This window comes from Felis catus, chromosome F1 (genome assembly GCF_018350175.1).
Source record: "Felis catus isolate Fca126 chromosome F1, F.catus_Fca126_mat1.0, whole genome shotgun sequence".
Classification (NCBI taxonomy): Eukaryota; Metazoa; Chordata; class Mammalia; order Carnivora; family Felidae; genus Felis; species Felis catus.
Window position 1 is genome coordinate 3403469 of NC_058384.1, and position 11979 is coordinate 3415447.

At 42.9% G+C, this 11979-nt stretch overlaps 1 protein-coding gene and 1 non-coding gene across 3 annotated transcripts in view; both read right to left on the bottom strand.

The window, feature by feature from the left end:
• SCCPDH (saccharopine dehydrogenase (putative)) overlaps positions 1–11979 on the bottom strand; it is a 38472-nt gene that overhangs the window by 14844 nt on the left and 11649 nt on the right. For both annotated transcript variants that reach the window (XM_045048646.1, XM_011290824.3), the window contains exons 4-5: positions 11568–11697; positions 7027–7076 (exon numbers count right to left, since the gene is read on the bottom strand). In XM_045048646.1, coding sequence (XP_044904581.1) covers positions 7027–7076; positions 11568–11697 — 180 coding nt within the window. The remainder of the gene's footprint in view (positions 1–7026; positions 7077–11567; positions 11698–11979) is intronic.
• Positions 10625–10727, bottom strand: LOC111558493. The gene has a single exon (XR_002739393.2). It is a non-coding gene; the product is annotated as a U6 spliceosomal RNA (small nuclear RNA).

Genomic DNA, 11979 nt, shown 5'->3' on the forward strand with positions numbered 1-11979 from the left:
CGCAGTGATCACTGTGCAATATAATCCAGTACATACAAATATCAAATCGTTGTGTCATACACCTGAAACTAATGTTACATGTCAATTATGCAATAAAAGAATAGTAAAATAAATGTGTGGGGGAAAAAGAAGCCATTCCCAACCCCGAGGCCGTGAAATACACATCATCTTCTCAAAGCTTTACTGTTGTTGCCTCCCACATTTAGTCTGCAATCCACCTAAACTTAATTTCTGTACATTGTGCAAAGTATGAGTCCAGCTTCACATCTCTCCCTCTGGACACCCGGTTGTCCCAGCATCATCTCCTGAAAAGCCCCTTTCCCCTTGATCTCGAACTTCTAACCTCCAGAGCTGTGAGAACAATAAATTTCTGTTGTTTAGGCCACTTGATGTGTGGTAGTTCGTTAAGGCTGGCCTAGGAAACTAATGGAGACACAACTACCAAAACTGACTTAAGAGGAAATAGAAAATCCTGGTAAACCTATAAAAAGTAGAGAGATTGAATTAGTAACCAAAAAACTTCCCACAAAGAAAAGCCCAGGCCCAGATGATCTCATTAATGAATTCTGCCAAACATTTAAAGAATAACAGGGGCTACCTGCGTGGCTCGGTCAGTTAAACGTCCGACGTCGGCTCAAGTCGCGATCTCACAGTTCGTGAGCTCGAGCCCCGCGTCACGCCGTGTGCTGACAGCTTGGAGCCTGGAGCCTACTTGGGTTTCTGTGTCTCCCTCTCTCTGACCCTCCCACCCTCATCTCTGTCTCTCAAAAATAAACATTAAAAAAAATTTTTTTAAAGAAAAAAAAGAAAGCCATCATAGAAAAACAACATATTACATAAGGAGAACACGGATATGAATGTCAGCAGATTTCACATCAAAAAATATGCTAGCAGTGGGGCAGCGTGGGTGGCTGACTCTTGATTTCGGCACAGGTCATGATCTCACAGTTCGTGGGTTCGAGCCTCGCACTGAGCTCTGTACAGTGCGGAGCCTGCTTGGGGCTCTCTCTCTCTCTCTGCCCCTCTCCCGCTTGCACGCACAAGCATTCTGTCTCTCTCTTTGCCCCTCCCCTGTGCACTCTTATTCTCTCTCCCTTTCTCTCAAAATGAATAAACTTTAAAAATATAAAATTTAAAAAAAATGCTAAGAGGCATACCTAAAAAGCCAATAAAGGAGTTAATTTCGAAATTGTAACAAATAATTAAATGAAAAGATGACGGGAAAGAAAGGACAGGGAAAGATAATACACGGGATAAACAGGAAATAAAGAGCAAGATGTCAGACTCAAGTCTCGTCCTATTTTCATCATTTTAAATGTCAATGAACTGAACACTATACTCAAAAAGTAGAGATGATCAAACTGGGTTTAAAAAAAAGAAATGCCCGGGGTGCCTGGGTGGCTCAGTCAGTTAAGCATCTGACTTCGCCTCAGGTCATGATCTCATGGTTCATGGGTTCAAGCCCCACATTGAGCTCTGGGCTCTGTGCTGACAGTGTGGAGCCTGCTTGGGATTCTCTCTCTCCCTCTCTCTCTGCCCCTCCCCTGCTCACTCTCTCTCTCTCCCTTTCAAAAATAAAAAATAAACATTAAAAAATTAAAAAAAAAAAAAGAATTGATACTGATCCTTTGCAAAAATCTCTTCCCCAAAGACCAGTATTAATTACCCTGATACTAAAACCAGACAAAGACATCATGAGAAAACTACAGACCAATATTCCTTATGAGTATAGACGCAAACCCATCAACAAAATACTAGCAAACTAAATCCAGCAATATATAAAAAGGATTATATACTATGATCAAGTGGGATTTACCCTGGCAATGTAAGGTTGGTTCCACACAGGAAAATCAATCTTAAGTGATACAGTGTAAGAAGATAATAAAAAACAAAACCACATGATCGTCTCCATAAATGCAGAAAAAGCATTTGATAAAATATAACTCTTCACGTTAAAAACACTCAACACACCAGGAAAAGAAGGAAATTTCCTCAACCTGACAGAGGGCATCTATAAAAACGCACAGCTAATATCATACTTAGTGGCAACAGTCTGAAAGATTTCTAAGATCAGGAACAAGACAAGGATGTCTGTTCTCGCCACTTCTGCTCCCCAGTGTCCTGGCCTGGAGAGTCTAGCCAAGGCGATCAGGTGAGAAGAAGAATTTTTCCAGTAGGTGATGAAACTCATTTACTAATTCTAGTAATACTACCTGCAGATTTGCTTTGAATTTCCTACATTCACAATTACATCATCTGCGGAAAATAGTTTTGTTTCTTCCTTTCTAACCTCTATACAGTTTCTTTCTTTTTTCGTGTGTTACTGCTCTGGCTAGAATCTGGCTGGAGTAAGGACAGAGGGCTCCCGAGTCATTCCTGAACTCAGAGCAAAAGTTTTCAGTGTTAAACACTGGGTATCATATTTGGTATAGCTTTTTAAAAAAAGATCATCTTCCCTCCCACTCCTAGCTTGCTGCAATCATGAATAGACACATTTTATCAAATGCTGTCTCTCTATTTATTGAGATGATCCTATGACTGTCCTCCTTTAACCTGTTGGTGGAGTGAATTAAAGTGACTATATAATGTTAAACCTCACATTTCGTATCTAAAATTAACTTGGTCAAAATGCGCTCTTTGTCTTATGTATTCCTGCTTTTAATCTTCTAGTATTTTATTTAGGATTTTTCCCTCTACATTCCTTTGAAACCGGACTGCACTTTTACATTCTGGCATTATTCCCACAGAGTTTTGGAATTAAGGTTAAGTTAGCCTCGTCCACTCAAGTCAGCCAAACAACACTTACTGAGCTCCTACTACATGACCAGCACTGTTCTAGGTGCTTGGTGAATTAACAGACAAGGATCCTTTTTTGTGGTGCTCACATTCCAGGGAGAATGATAAACTCAATAAAAAATACGATATATGGGGGCGCCTGGGTGGCTCAGTCGGTTGAACGTCAGATTCCTGGTTTCAGCTCAGGTCATGATCTCACGGTTTAGTGACTTCAAGCTCGGCATGGGGCTCTGCTTGGGATTCTCTGTCTCCTTCTCTCTGCCCCTTGCCCACTCATGCTGTCTCTGTCTCTCTCAAAATAAATAAATAAACTTAAAAAAAAAAACAAATAGGGGCGCCTGGGTGGCGCAGTCGGTTAAGCGACCGACTTCAGCCAGGTCACGATCTCCCGCTCCGTGAGTTCGAGCCCCGCATCGGGCTCTGGGCTGATGGCTCGGAGCCTGGAGCCTGTTTCCGATTCTGTGTCTCCCTCTCTCTCTGCCCCTCCCCCGTTCATGCTCTGTCTCTCTCTGTCCCAAAAAATAAATAAACGTTGAAAAAAAAAATTTAAAAAAAAAAAAAATAAATAAATGAAGAAGAATGAATGAGGGGCGTTCTGTAAGAGAGGAGGTTGGAGACTAACCGGGGCCAGATCAGTGATCACTAACCGGAAGGACGTTTGGCTTGCACTCCGGATGCGGTAAGGAGCCACTAAAGAATTGTGAGCTGAGGAGTACGTGATCGGGTTATGTCCGGAAAGGACCAGCCAGGATGTTGTGTCGAGGAAGGACGGTACAGGAACAGGTGGTAGCCAGAAGAGGGTCGTAGGAAGAGACATGGTGAAAAGTGATCGGATTCTGACAGATCTCAAAGGCAGAATCAGCAGGGTTTCCTGACAGACTGGACTTGGGTTTCAGGAGACAGAGATAGCAACGATCCTACCACCTGAGCTGAATACGTGGACGGACGCGTCGCGACCAGCTGAAATTGATACAAATAAGCTGAGGTTGGCGCCCATTTGGAAGGGAAAAGCGGGAGGTCAGCTATGCACAAAAAAGTACAGTTTGCGGTATCTATCAAACGTTCAAGTGTAGATGTCAATTAGTGATGGGACGTTTTAAGTCTGAGTTTAGAAGAAAGCTCGGGGTTGATGACATAAATTTAAAATACATTTCATAATACCCAAATGCACAGGGCTTTCCACGTTACCTCTTCATTGCCCTCTGTCAAGGGGAAACATAAGATAAGGAGGGGCACGAGAACAGCTTAGTGACTCGGGGTGCACGGAATCTCCCCGCCCCTGTAAAAGTCAGGCTGTGGACTCTGCCTCGGGGGAGCGAGAGGGGGCTGCACTGATACGGATGCTTCAACTCTGCTGTCCTGAGTGAAGCCCCAACTTCAAGTTCTAACAATACTAATAAAAATAATACTGACACTAGTTGAGGGATTTGCCAGCTGCCAACCACGGCTCTGATGTACATTCGCTGAGTAAGCTAACCCGCGTAGCGACCATATGGAGCAGATACGATGATCGCCTCCTTTAGAGATGAGGGGAAGTACGGCCTGCTTGGCCACGGGCGCGTCACTGGTAAGTGGCAGAGCCAGAGTTCAAGCCCAGGCAACCTAGTTTCGAAATCTGTACGTTCTAGGAGGGATTCCTGACTCGACTCCGTACGTAAGAACCGTCCACTCAGGGGCTCCTGTATTCCTCACGGGAAGGGAAGACGCCTTCTTCACATCCACCTCGCCTTTCCCGTCCCATCTCCCGCTGCTCTGTCAAAAGAAGCCTCTTGTCCGACTCTCCCAGTCAGCAGCTCCCTGCAATCCTCGGCTTCGGAAAGCCTCCTTCCCGCCTGGAAGTCGTTCCATGTGGTGCACATGAGACTGACTCCAAGGGTCTCCCTCCAGGGGCCCGTGACCACCTGGGCAATCTGACTATTCATGACACCGGTCACGGTGACTGGCTCAAGAACAGCCAGACGGCCCACTACTTCCCGGTCATGTGATACATCAGCTCTGCTAGCTGTTCCCTGGAAGTCAGGAACATTAAGACAATGCGCACCTAGGACTGCCAGCACCTTCTCGGGCACGCCGAGAGCCTACGCAGACGAGTCCAGAAGAGATGGAAGAGACAGAAACAGAGGATATGGGGGGGGGGGGGGCGGAGAATAACCATCCGAACATCCAGATCCAGCCACACTACTTACTTGCAGTCATTTGGTTACACGAACCCGTAAATTCATGTTCCGTTCTGCCGCTTTCGGCCGGTTGAGTTGGGTTTCCACACCCGCTCCCCACAGATCCAGGCACGTCCTTCGTGCTTGTTCCTGACCTTCCACAGGCTACTGACTCTTCAAGGCTGAACTCGGTGAGGCCTCTAGGAGGCCTTCCCAGTTCCCCAGGCCCACTACCCCTTCCCTTTATTCTGATACCCTGTGGACATCCTCTTTACCCACGGATTTCAGCATGTTATGTAATTCTTTGCGTGTATTAATCTGAACCCAAGATCCAGATGAATGCAGCCATTATCCTACCTGACATCCCCTGTACCGTCCCACGGCCATGTCCTGACTCCACTGCTCCCTCTCCCTCATCCAGGCTCCACAGCATCGACTTCTAGAAATTCAGTCCACGTCACAGCCTCTAAAAGCTCTTATCTCCGGGGGCGTCTGGTTGGCTCAGTCAGTTAAGCATCTGACTCTTGCTTTCGGCTCGGCTCATGATCTCGCGGTTTGCGAGCTCGAGCCCCGCGTGGGGCTCTGCGCTGACCGTGTGGCACCTGCTTGGGATTCTCTCCCTCTGCCCCTCCCCTTCTCATACTGCCTCTGTAGCTCGCAAAATAAATAAATACACATTGAACAATAAATAACTAAAAGTTCTTATCTCTGGCCTCCCAGCTAGATTTACTCTCCGTTCTCAGAATCCGATGGTATTTCATCTCATCTTTTAATTTTTTTTTAATTTTTAATGTTTATTCATTTTGAGAGAGAGACAGAGCGCAAGTGGGGGAGGGGCAGAGAGAGAGGGAGACACAGAATCCAAAGCAGGCTCCAGGCTCTGAGCTGTCACCACGGAGCCCCACGTGGGGCTCAAACTCACAGACGGCGAGATCATGACCCGACTTGAAGCCGGACACTTAACTGAGCCACCCGGGTGCCCCTCAAGTTACATTTTTATGTCTTTAAGGACAGGTTTGCATCTGATTCATTTATGTGTCACACTACACAGTGTTTGTTGAACGAATGTGTTTTTTTTTTTTTTAATTTTTTTTTTTTCAACGTTTATTTATTTTTGGGACAGAGAGAGACAGAGCATGAATGGGGGAAGGGCAGAGAGAGAGGGAGACACAGAATCGGAAACAGGCTCCAGGCTCTGAGCCATCAGCCCAGAGCCCGACGCGGGGCTCGAACTCACAGACCGCGAGATCGTGACCTGGCTGAAGTCGGACGCTTAACCGACTGCGCCACCCAGGCGCCCCGAACGAATGTGTTTTAAAGACAACAATATTTATGAAGCCTCAAGTGTAGACCTAGAATTGGGTCAGACACTCCCGGCAATAAAAGTGCTATCAAAAAGCATGGTCCTCCCAGAAACACAACTGTCTTAGGTTCCCAAATAAACTATAAATTCAGTAATTACATCATATATTTTTTTATGGCCACAACAGCACCTAACTCCAAGTGAAGCAGATAACAGAAGTGCCCTGACTTGCACTAAGGTGACAATCATCTTGGCTGACAACATTTATTGCACAACAAAGATATATAATTTGGTGTTCGGATGCTGGTAACTCATTCTAACACAATGGGCTATGCAGTTGTTTTTAACAAAATTCTATCTTAAGTCTAAGTAATTCCCAGCAATCTACCATATACTTTTAAAAATTAAACACAGTAGGGGCACCTGGGTGGCTCAGTCGGTTAAGCACCTGACTTCAGCTCAGGTCATGATCTCACGGCCATGGGTTCAAGCCCCGCATCGGGTTCTGTGCTGATGGCTCAGAGCCTGGAGCCTGCTTTGGATTCTGTGTCTCCCTCTCTCTCTACCCCTTCCTAGCTTGCACCGTGTCTCTCTCTTCTTCAAAACTAAATAAATATTTTTTAAAAATTAAACATAGTAACTTTCATATACTAAAAATTACAAATAGATATAAAATTTTATTAATCTAAATATTTTTTAGGAAGCATGTATCATTTCCAAAATGTTTTTAATGTTAACTATAAAAATGACCTGACAAACAGAAAAACTAACCTCAGGTCCAGAATGTATAGTCAGGAAACTTTCCACAGCCGTCAGTGTACCTAAAAGAGTAGAACAGCAAAAGTAAATCAAGTAAGATCTATGTAACCAAGATGTGTAGTAATAAACTATTCCTATTCCGTTAGGGACCACTTTTACTAAGCCTATAGCCGATACAGTCAGAAAATCAATACTGGTAACAGTTCTACTATGTTACTGGAAACAGACTTAAGAAGCAACTGAAGCCAAGGAAATTGTCAGAAAGAATCGTTTAGAATGAACTCCAAGTGCTAGTACTAATAAGATCTTTTCTAGTATTCAGGCTGAAAACACTAAAAATCTCTTCCAACAAGGCAACAAGTTCACGCACTCTGAACACCCATTGGGACACAGTTCTCAAAATTACATCTGTGGGATTGATTCTGTTTTCCAGTATGACTGCTTTCAAGAAGGCTTGTTTGTACTGATTTACCATGAATAAATGCACAGAAAACCTATCAAAATGGCCTGTGTGATGGCTTATAAAATACGTAAAGCTGTTAAAATGAAATAAGGAAATAAGCATAAATAATAACAGAAAACCAAAGCCAGAAAAAGAGGGAGAAATCAATCATGTAACCATGGGGACTAATATACAGGCATAGTAGTTACATAATTGTTGAATTTCTCAAGAGCAGTAAGACAGAAGAAAAACATAATGTGCAAATTCTGAAAATCTGATCATACGAAATATATCAAGGGGCGCCTGGGTGGCTTAGTTGGTTAAGTGTCCGACTCTCGATTTGGGCTCAGGTCAAGATCTCGCAGTTCATGACTTGGAGCCCTGCGTTGGGCTCTGCACAGACAGTGCAGAGCCTGCTTAGGATTCTCTCTCTCTCTCCCTCCCTCTCTCTCTCTCTCTCTCCCCCCTCTTTCTGCAACTCCTGTGTGTGCATGTGCTCTAAGTAAACTTAAAAAAAAAAAAGAAATATATCAATTTCTTAAGAGGACAGTTTTCCTTGTTTTAATTCCAAGAGAGGACCAAATTACGGGGCCATAGAAAGCTGACAAAGAAAGATAATGAATAACCACGTCACCCAGAGTGATGAGAACTATAGCCATATAAATATCGCTAGGGGACCACTGACAAAGCCCAAAACAGATCATTACAGTGCAAGTCACTGAGAGGATTCTGCGGGTTGCTAAGAGAACGCAGTCGGGATTTATGGCTCTGTGATCTAACCTATCCACAGAAAGAACACGGACCACCGAAGGCAACATGCAATAAAATGCGGTCCACTGTATCAAACAATCAGCTGGGACACTTGTTAAAACACTGACTCAGGTTTCAGTATCTGAGAACAAAGTGTTTTTGTTTTTTTTTTTAACATTTATTTTTGAGAGACAGAGAGAGACAGAGCAGGAGTGGGGGAGGAGCAGAGAAAGAAAGGGAGGCCTAGAATCCAAAGCAGACTCCAGGCTCTGAGCTGTCAGCACAGAGTCTGACAAGGGGCTCAAACCCACAAACCCTGAGATCATGAAAACAAAGTTTGTAAACAAGCTGTAATGTTTTCCCTTAAAAGGAAAAAAGACCTATTCAAAATAACAGAAACTATTAAATATTTAAAAGCAAGTTTAGTAAGAAATATGTAAAACTATCATGAAGATATCTAAACTGTATAGATTTAAAAGAGTATTTTTGAGAAACGGAGACCAGGCTCATGATTGCAAGACTGAATGCTTTAAAGATGTTCAATTCATGTTCTTCTTTTTATCAGGAACAGTTCTAGTGTTTCATCACCGAGTATGATATTGGCTATTACCTTCCGACATTTTTATGTTAATAAAATATTCTATTCCTAAATTCCTAAAAATCGGAATCAGCACATGGCAAGAATTTTCAGATGATTTATTGAGATGGTCATACAGCTTTTCATCTTCGATACTCTGATGTAATGATTACATAACTTCCTAACAAACCTTGGTCTTGATATATTATTCTCTTAAAATGCCATTGAATATTTACTAAAATTTTATTTAGCATTTTTTTACTACTAATTTCACTAAGCAAGACTGCTTTGGAGCCTTTTTTTTTTTGGTGCTATCTTTTCAAGTGCTATCTGTCTGGGGCTTTGGTTTCAGAGTTACGTTAACTTTTTTTTTTTTAATGTTTATTCTTGAAAGAGAGAGAGAGAGAGACAGAGGATGAGTGGGGGGAGGGGGGGCAGGCAGAGCGAGAGAGGGACACAGAATCCGAAGCAGGCTCCAGGCTCTGAGCTATCAGCACAGAGCCCGACGCGGGGCTCGATCTCATGAGCTGTGAGACCATGACCTGAGCTGAAGTCAGATGCTTAACCGACTGAGCCACCCAGGCACCCAGAGTTACGTTAACTATTTAATATAAACTGAAACACTTTCCACCTGGTTAAGCTCTAGAACAGTTTATAGGACATTGGAGTTACCTATTTCATGTCATTTTCTAAATGGACCCTTTTAAAATAAGCGTGGCATTAGTAACTTCCTGTTTACCATAATATTTATTTTTTCTCATTTTTTTAAATAAAGGGTTTTTAATTCTAAGCTGCTATTATTTACATCAAAAAGCTTTCAAGAGCATAACTGTTAAGGCATAGAACTTTGTTCATTTCTCAGTGGAAAGTAGAGCTGGCATTTCTAGTTGACTTTGGAAGGTCAGTAACCTGCATTTTTTACTTGTGTATCTATTGCTGTCATCCATTTCCTTTCTTTTTTTTTTTTTCAGGTTTTTATGTTAATCACCCAGTGCTCACCACAAGTGCACCCCTGAATCCCCATCACCTATTTAAGCCATTCCCCATCCACCTCCCTGACCATCAGTGTGTTCTCTACAGTTAAGAGTCTGCTAGGGCGCCTGGGGGCTCAGTCGGTTAAGCGTCCGACTTCGGCTCAGGTCATGATCTCCCGGTTCATGGGTTCAAGCCCCGCGTCAGGCTCTGTGCCGACAGCTCGGAGCCTCGAGCCTGCTTCGGCTTCCGTGTCTCCCTCTTTCTCTGTCCCTCCCCTGCTCTCATTCTGTCTCTCTCTGTTTCTCTCAAAAATAAATAAACGCTAAAAAAAAAAAAAGAGTTCAATTCTTAATTTGTCTCTTTTTTTACCTTTGTTTCATAAATTCCACATACGAGTGAAATCACGTAGTATTTGTCTTTCTCTGACTTACATCTCTTAGCATTATACTCTCTAGCTCCATCCATGTTGTTGCAAATGGCAAGATTTCATTCTTTTTTTATGGCTGAATAATATTCCAGTGTGCGTGCATGTGTATGCACACACACAGATATGGATATATGTGTGTATACACCACATCTTCTTTACCCATCAATCAGTGGACACGCGGGCTGCTTCCACATCTTGGCTGCTGTAACTAGTGCTGTAATAAACAGAGGGGTGCACGTATCCCTTGGAATTGGTTGGTGTTTTCACACTATTTGGGTAAATTCCTGGTGGTGTAATTGCTAGATTGCAGGGTAGCTCTATTTTTAACTTTTTGAGGAAGCTCCCTACTGTTTCCCACGGTGGCTGCACCAGTTTGCATTCCCACCAACAGTGCACAGGGTTCCTTTTTCTCCACATCCTCACCAACACCTCTCGTCTTAAAAATATGGAACGCCTCACATATCTGCGTGTGTCATCTTTCCGCAGGGACGTGCTCATCTTCTCTGTATTATTCCAATTTTAGTATTTAAAAAATTTTTTTTAACATTTATTTATTATTGAGAGAGAGAGAGAGAGAGAGAGAGAGAGAGAGAGAGAGAGACAGAGCATGAGCAGGGGAGGGGCAGAGAGAGAGAGGGGGAGACACAGAATCCGAAGCAGGCTCCAGGCTCCGAGCTGTCAGCACGGAGCCCGACGCGGGGCTCGAACTCACAAACTGTGAGATCATGACCTGCACCGAAGTCGGTCGCTCAACCAACTGAGCCACCCAGGCGCCCCCAATTTTAGTATTATGTGCTGCCCAAGTCAACATGATTTTTTCCACTCTTAAATTATTGGTTCCTTTTACAAATGGGGTGAAATAGAAGCCAAAAAATTTGTTTAATACTTTTTAGCTTTGTTGATTAAAATTTTTAAAACTTCAATCATAATAGCTATATAAATCATATTCTTAAATGTATGAATTCCGAAACCAAGCAAGTTTGAATTTACAATGACTGTCAGAAATTGTATTTCCAGAAATGTTACAGCTCTAACCTTAACTAAATTGAGACAATGGATAATTCCTCACTTTAGAACATGCATCTCAAAAAATAGCGTCAGTAGTACTTTTTTTTTTAAGTAGGCTTCATGCCTAGTACAAAGCGCAACATGAGGCCTGAACCCACGACCCTGGGATCAAGACCTGACCTGAGATCAAGAGTCAGACGCTTAACCGACTGAGCCACCCAGGCGCCCTGTCACATCTTATAACAATTACCGCTATATTAGAAACAAAGCATCTGTGTTCACGTTACCCACTAATAGTTTTGCTTCTCTTCCACACTACACACATGAAGCCTTTCTATTGTAAATCCACTTATCGCTTCTTGATTGATAATTACCATTCATCTTGTTTTTGGTATATATCACTCCCAGGTCTGCTGGAATGGAATCAAAGCCACTGCTTCCAATGATATAAGCTCCCTTTTCTGCAGCTTTCTCGTGATACTTCCAATACATTAGTTCCAGAAACTAAAAAAATCCAGGACAAAAATGCGAATCAGAGCTATTTAAATCAGAAACATTTACATCAGTATTCGATGAGAGACCTTAAAAGACAAAGCAATTGCATTTTGAAAATGCTAACCGGTATGGCTTTGTAGTGAAATATTAAGTGTCGAAATGTTTTTCATTTATTCAGCAAGTATTCACTGGATACCTGCCAGATGCCAACTAGTGCAGGAGATAAGCTGGTCTGACTTAACGACGCTATTAGTTTTTTCAAAATGCCTTTTAAGTGTCAGAGTAACATCT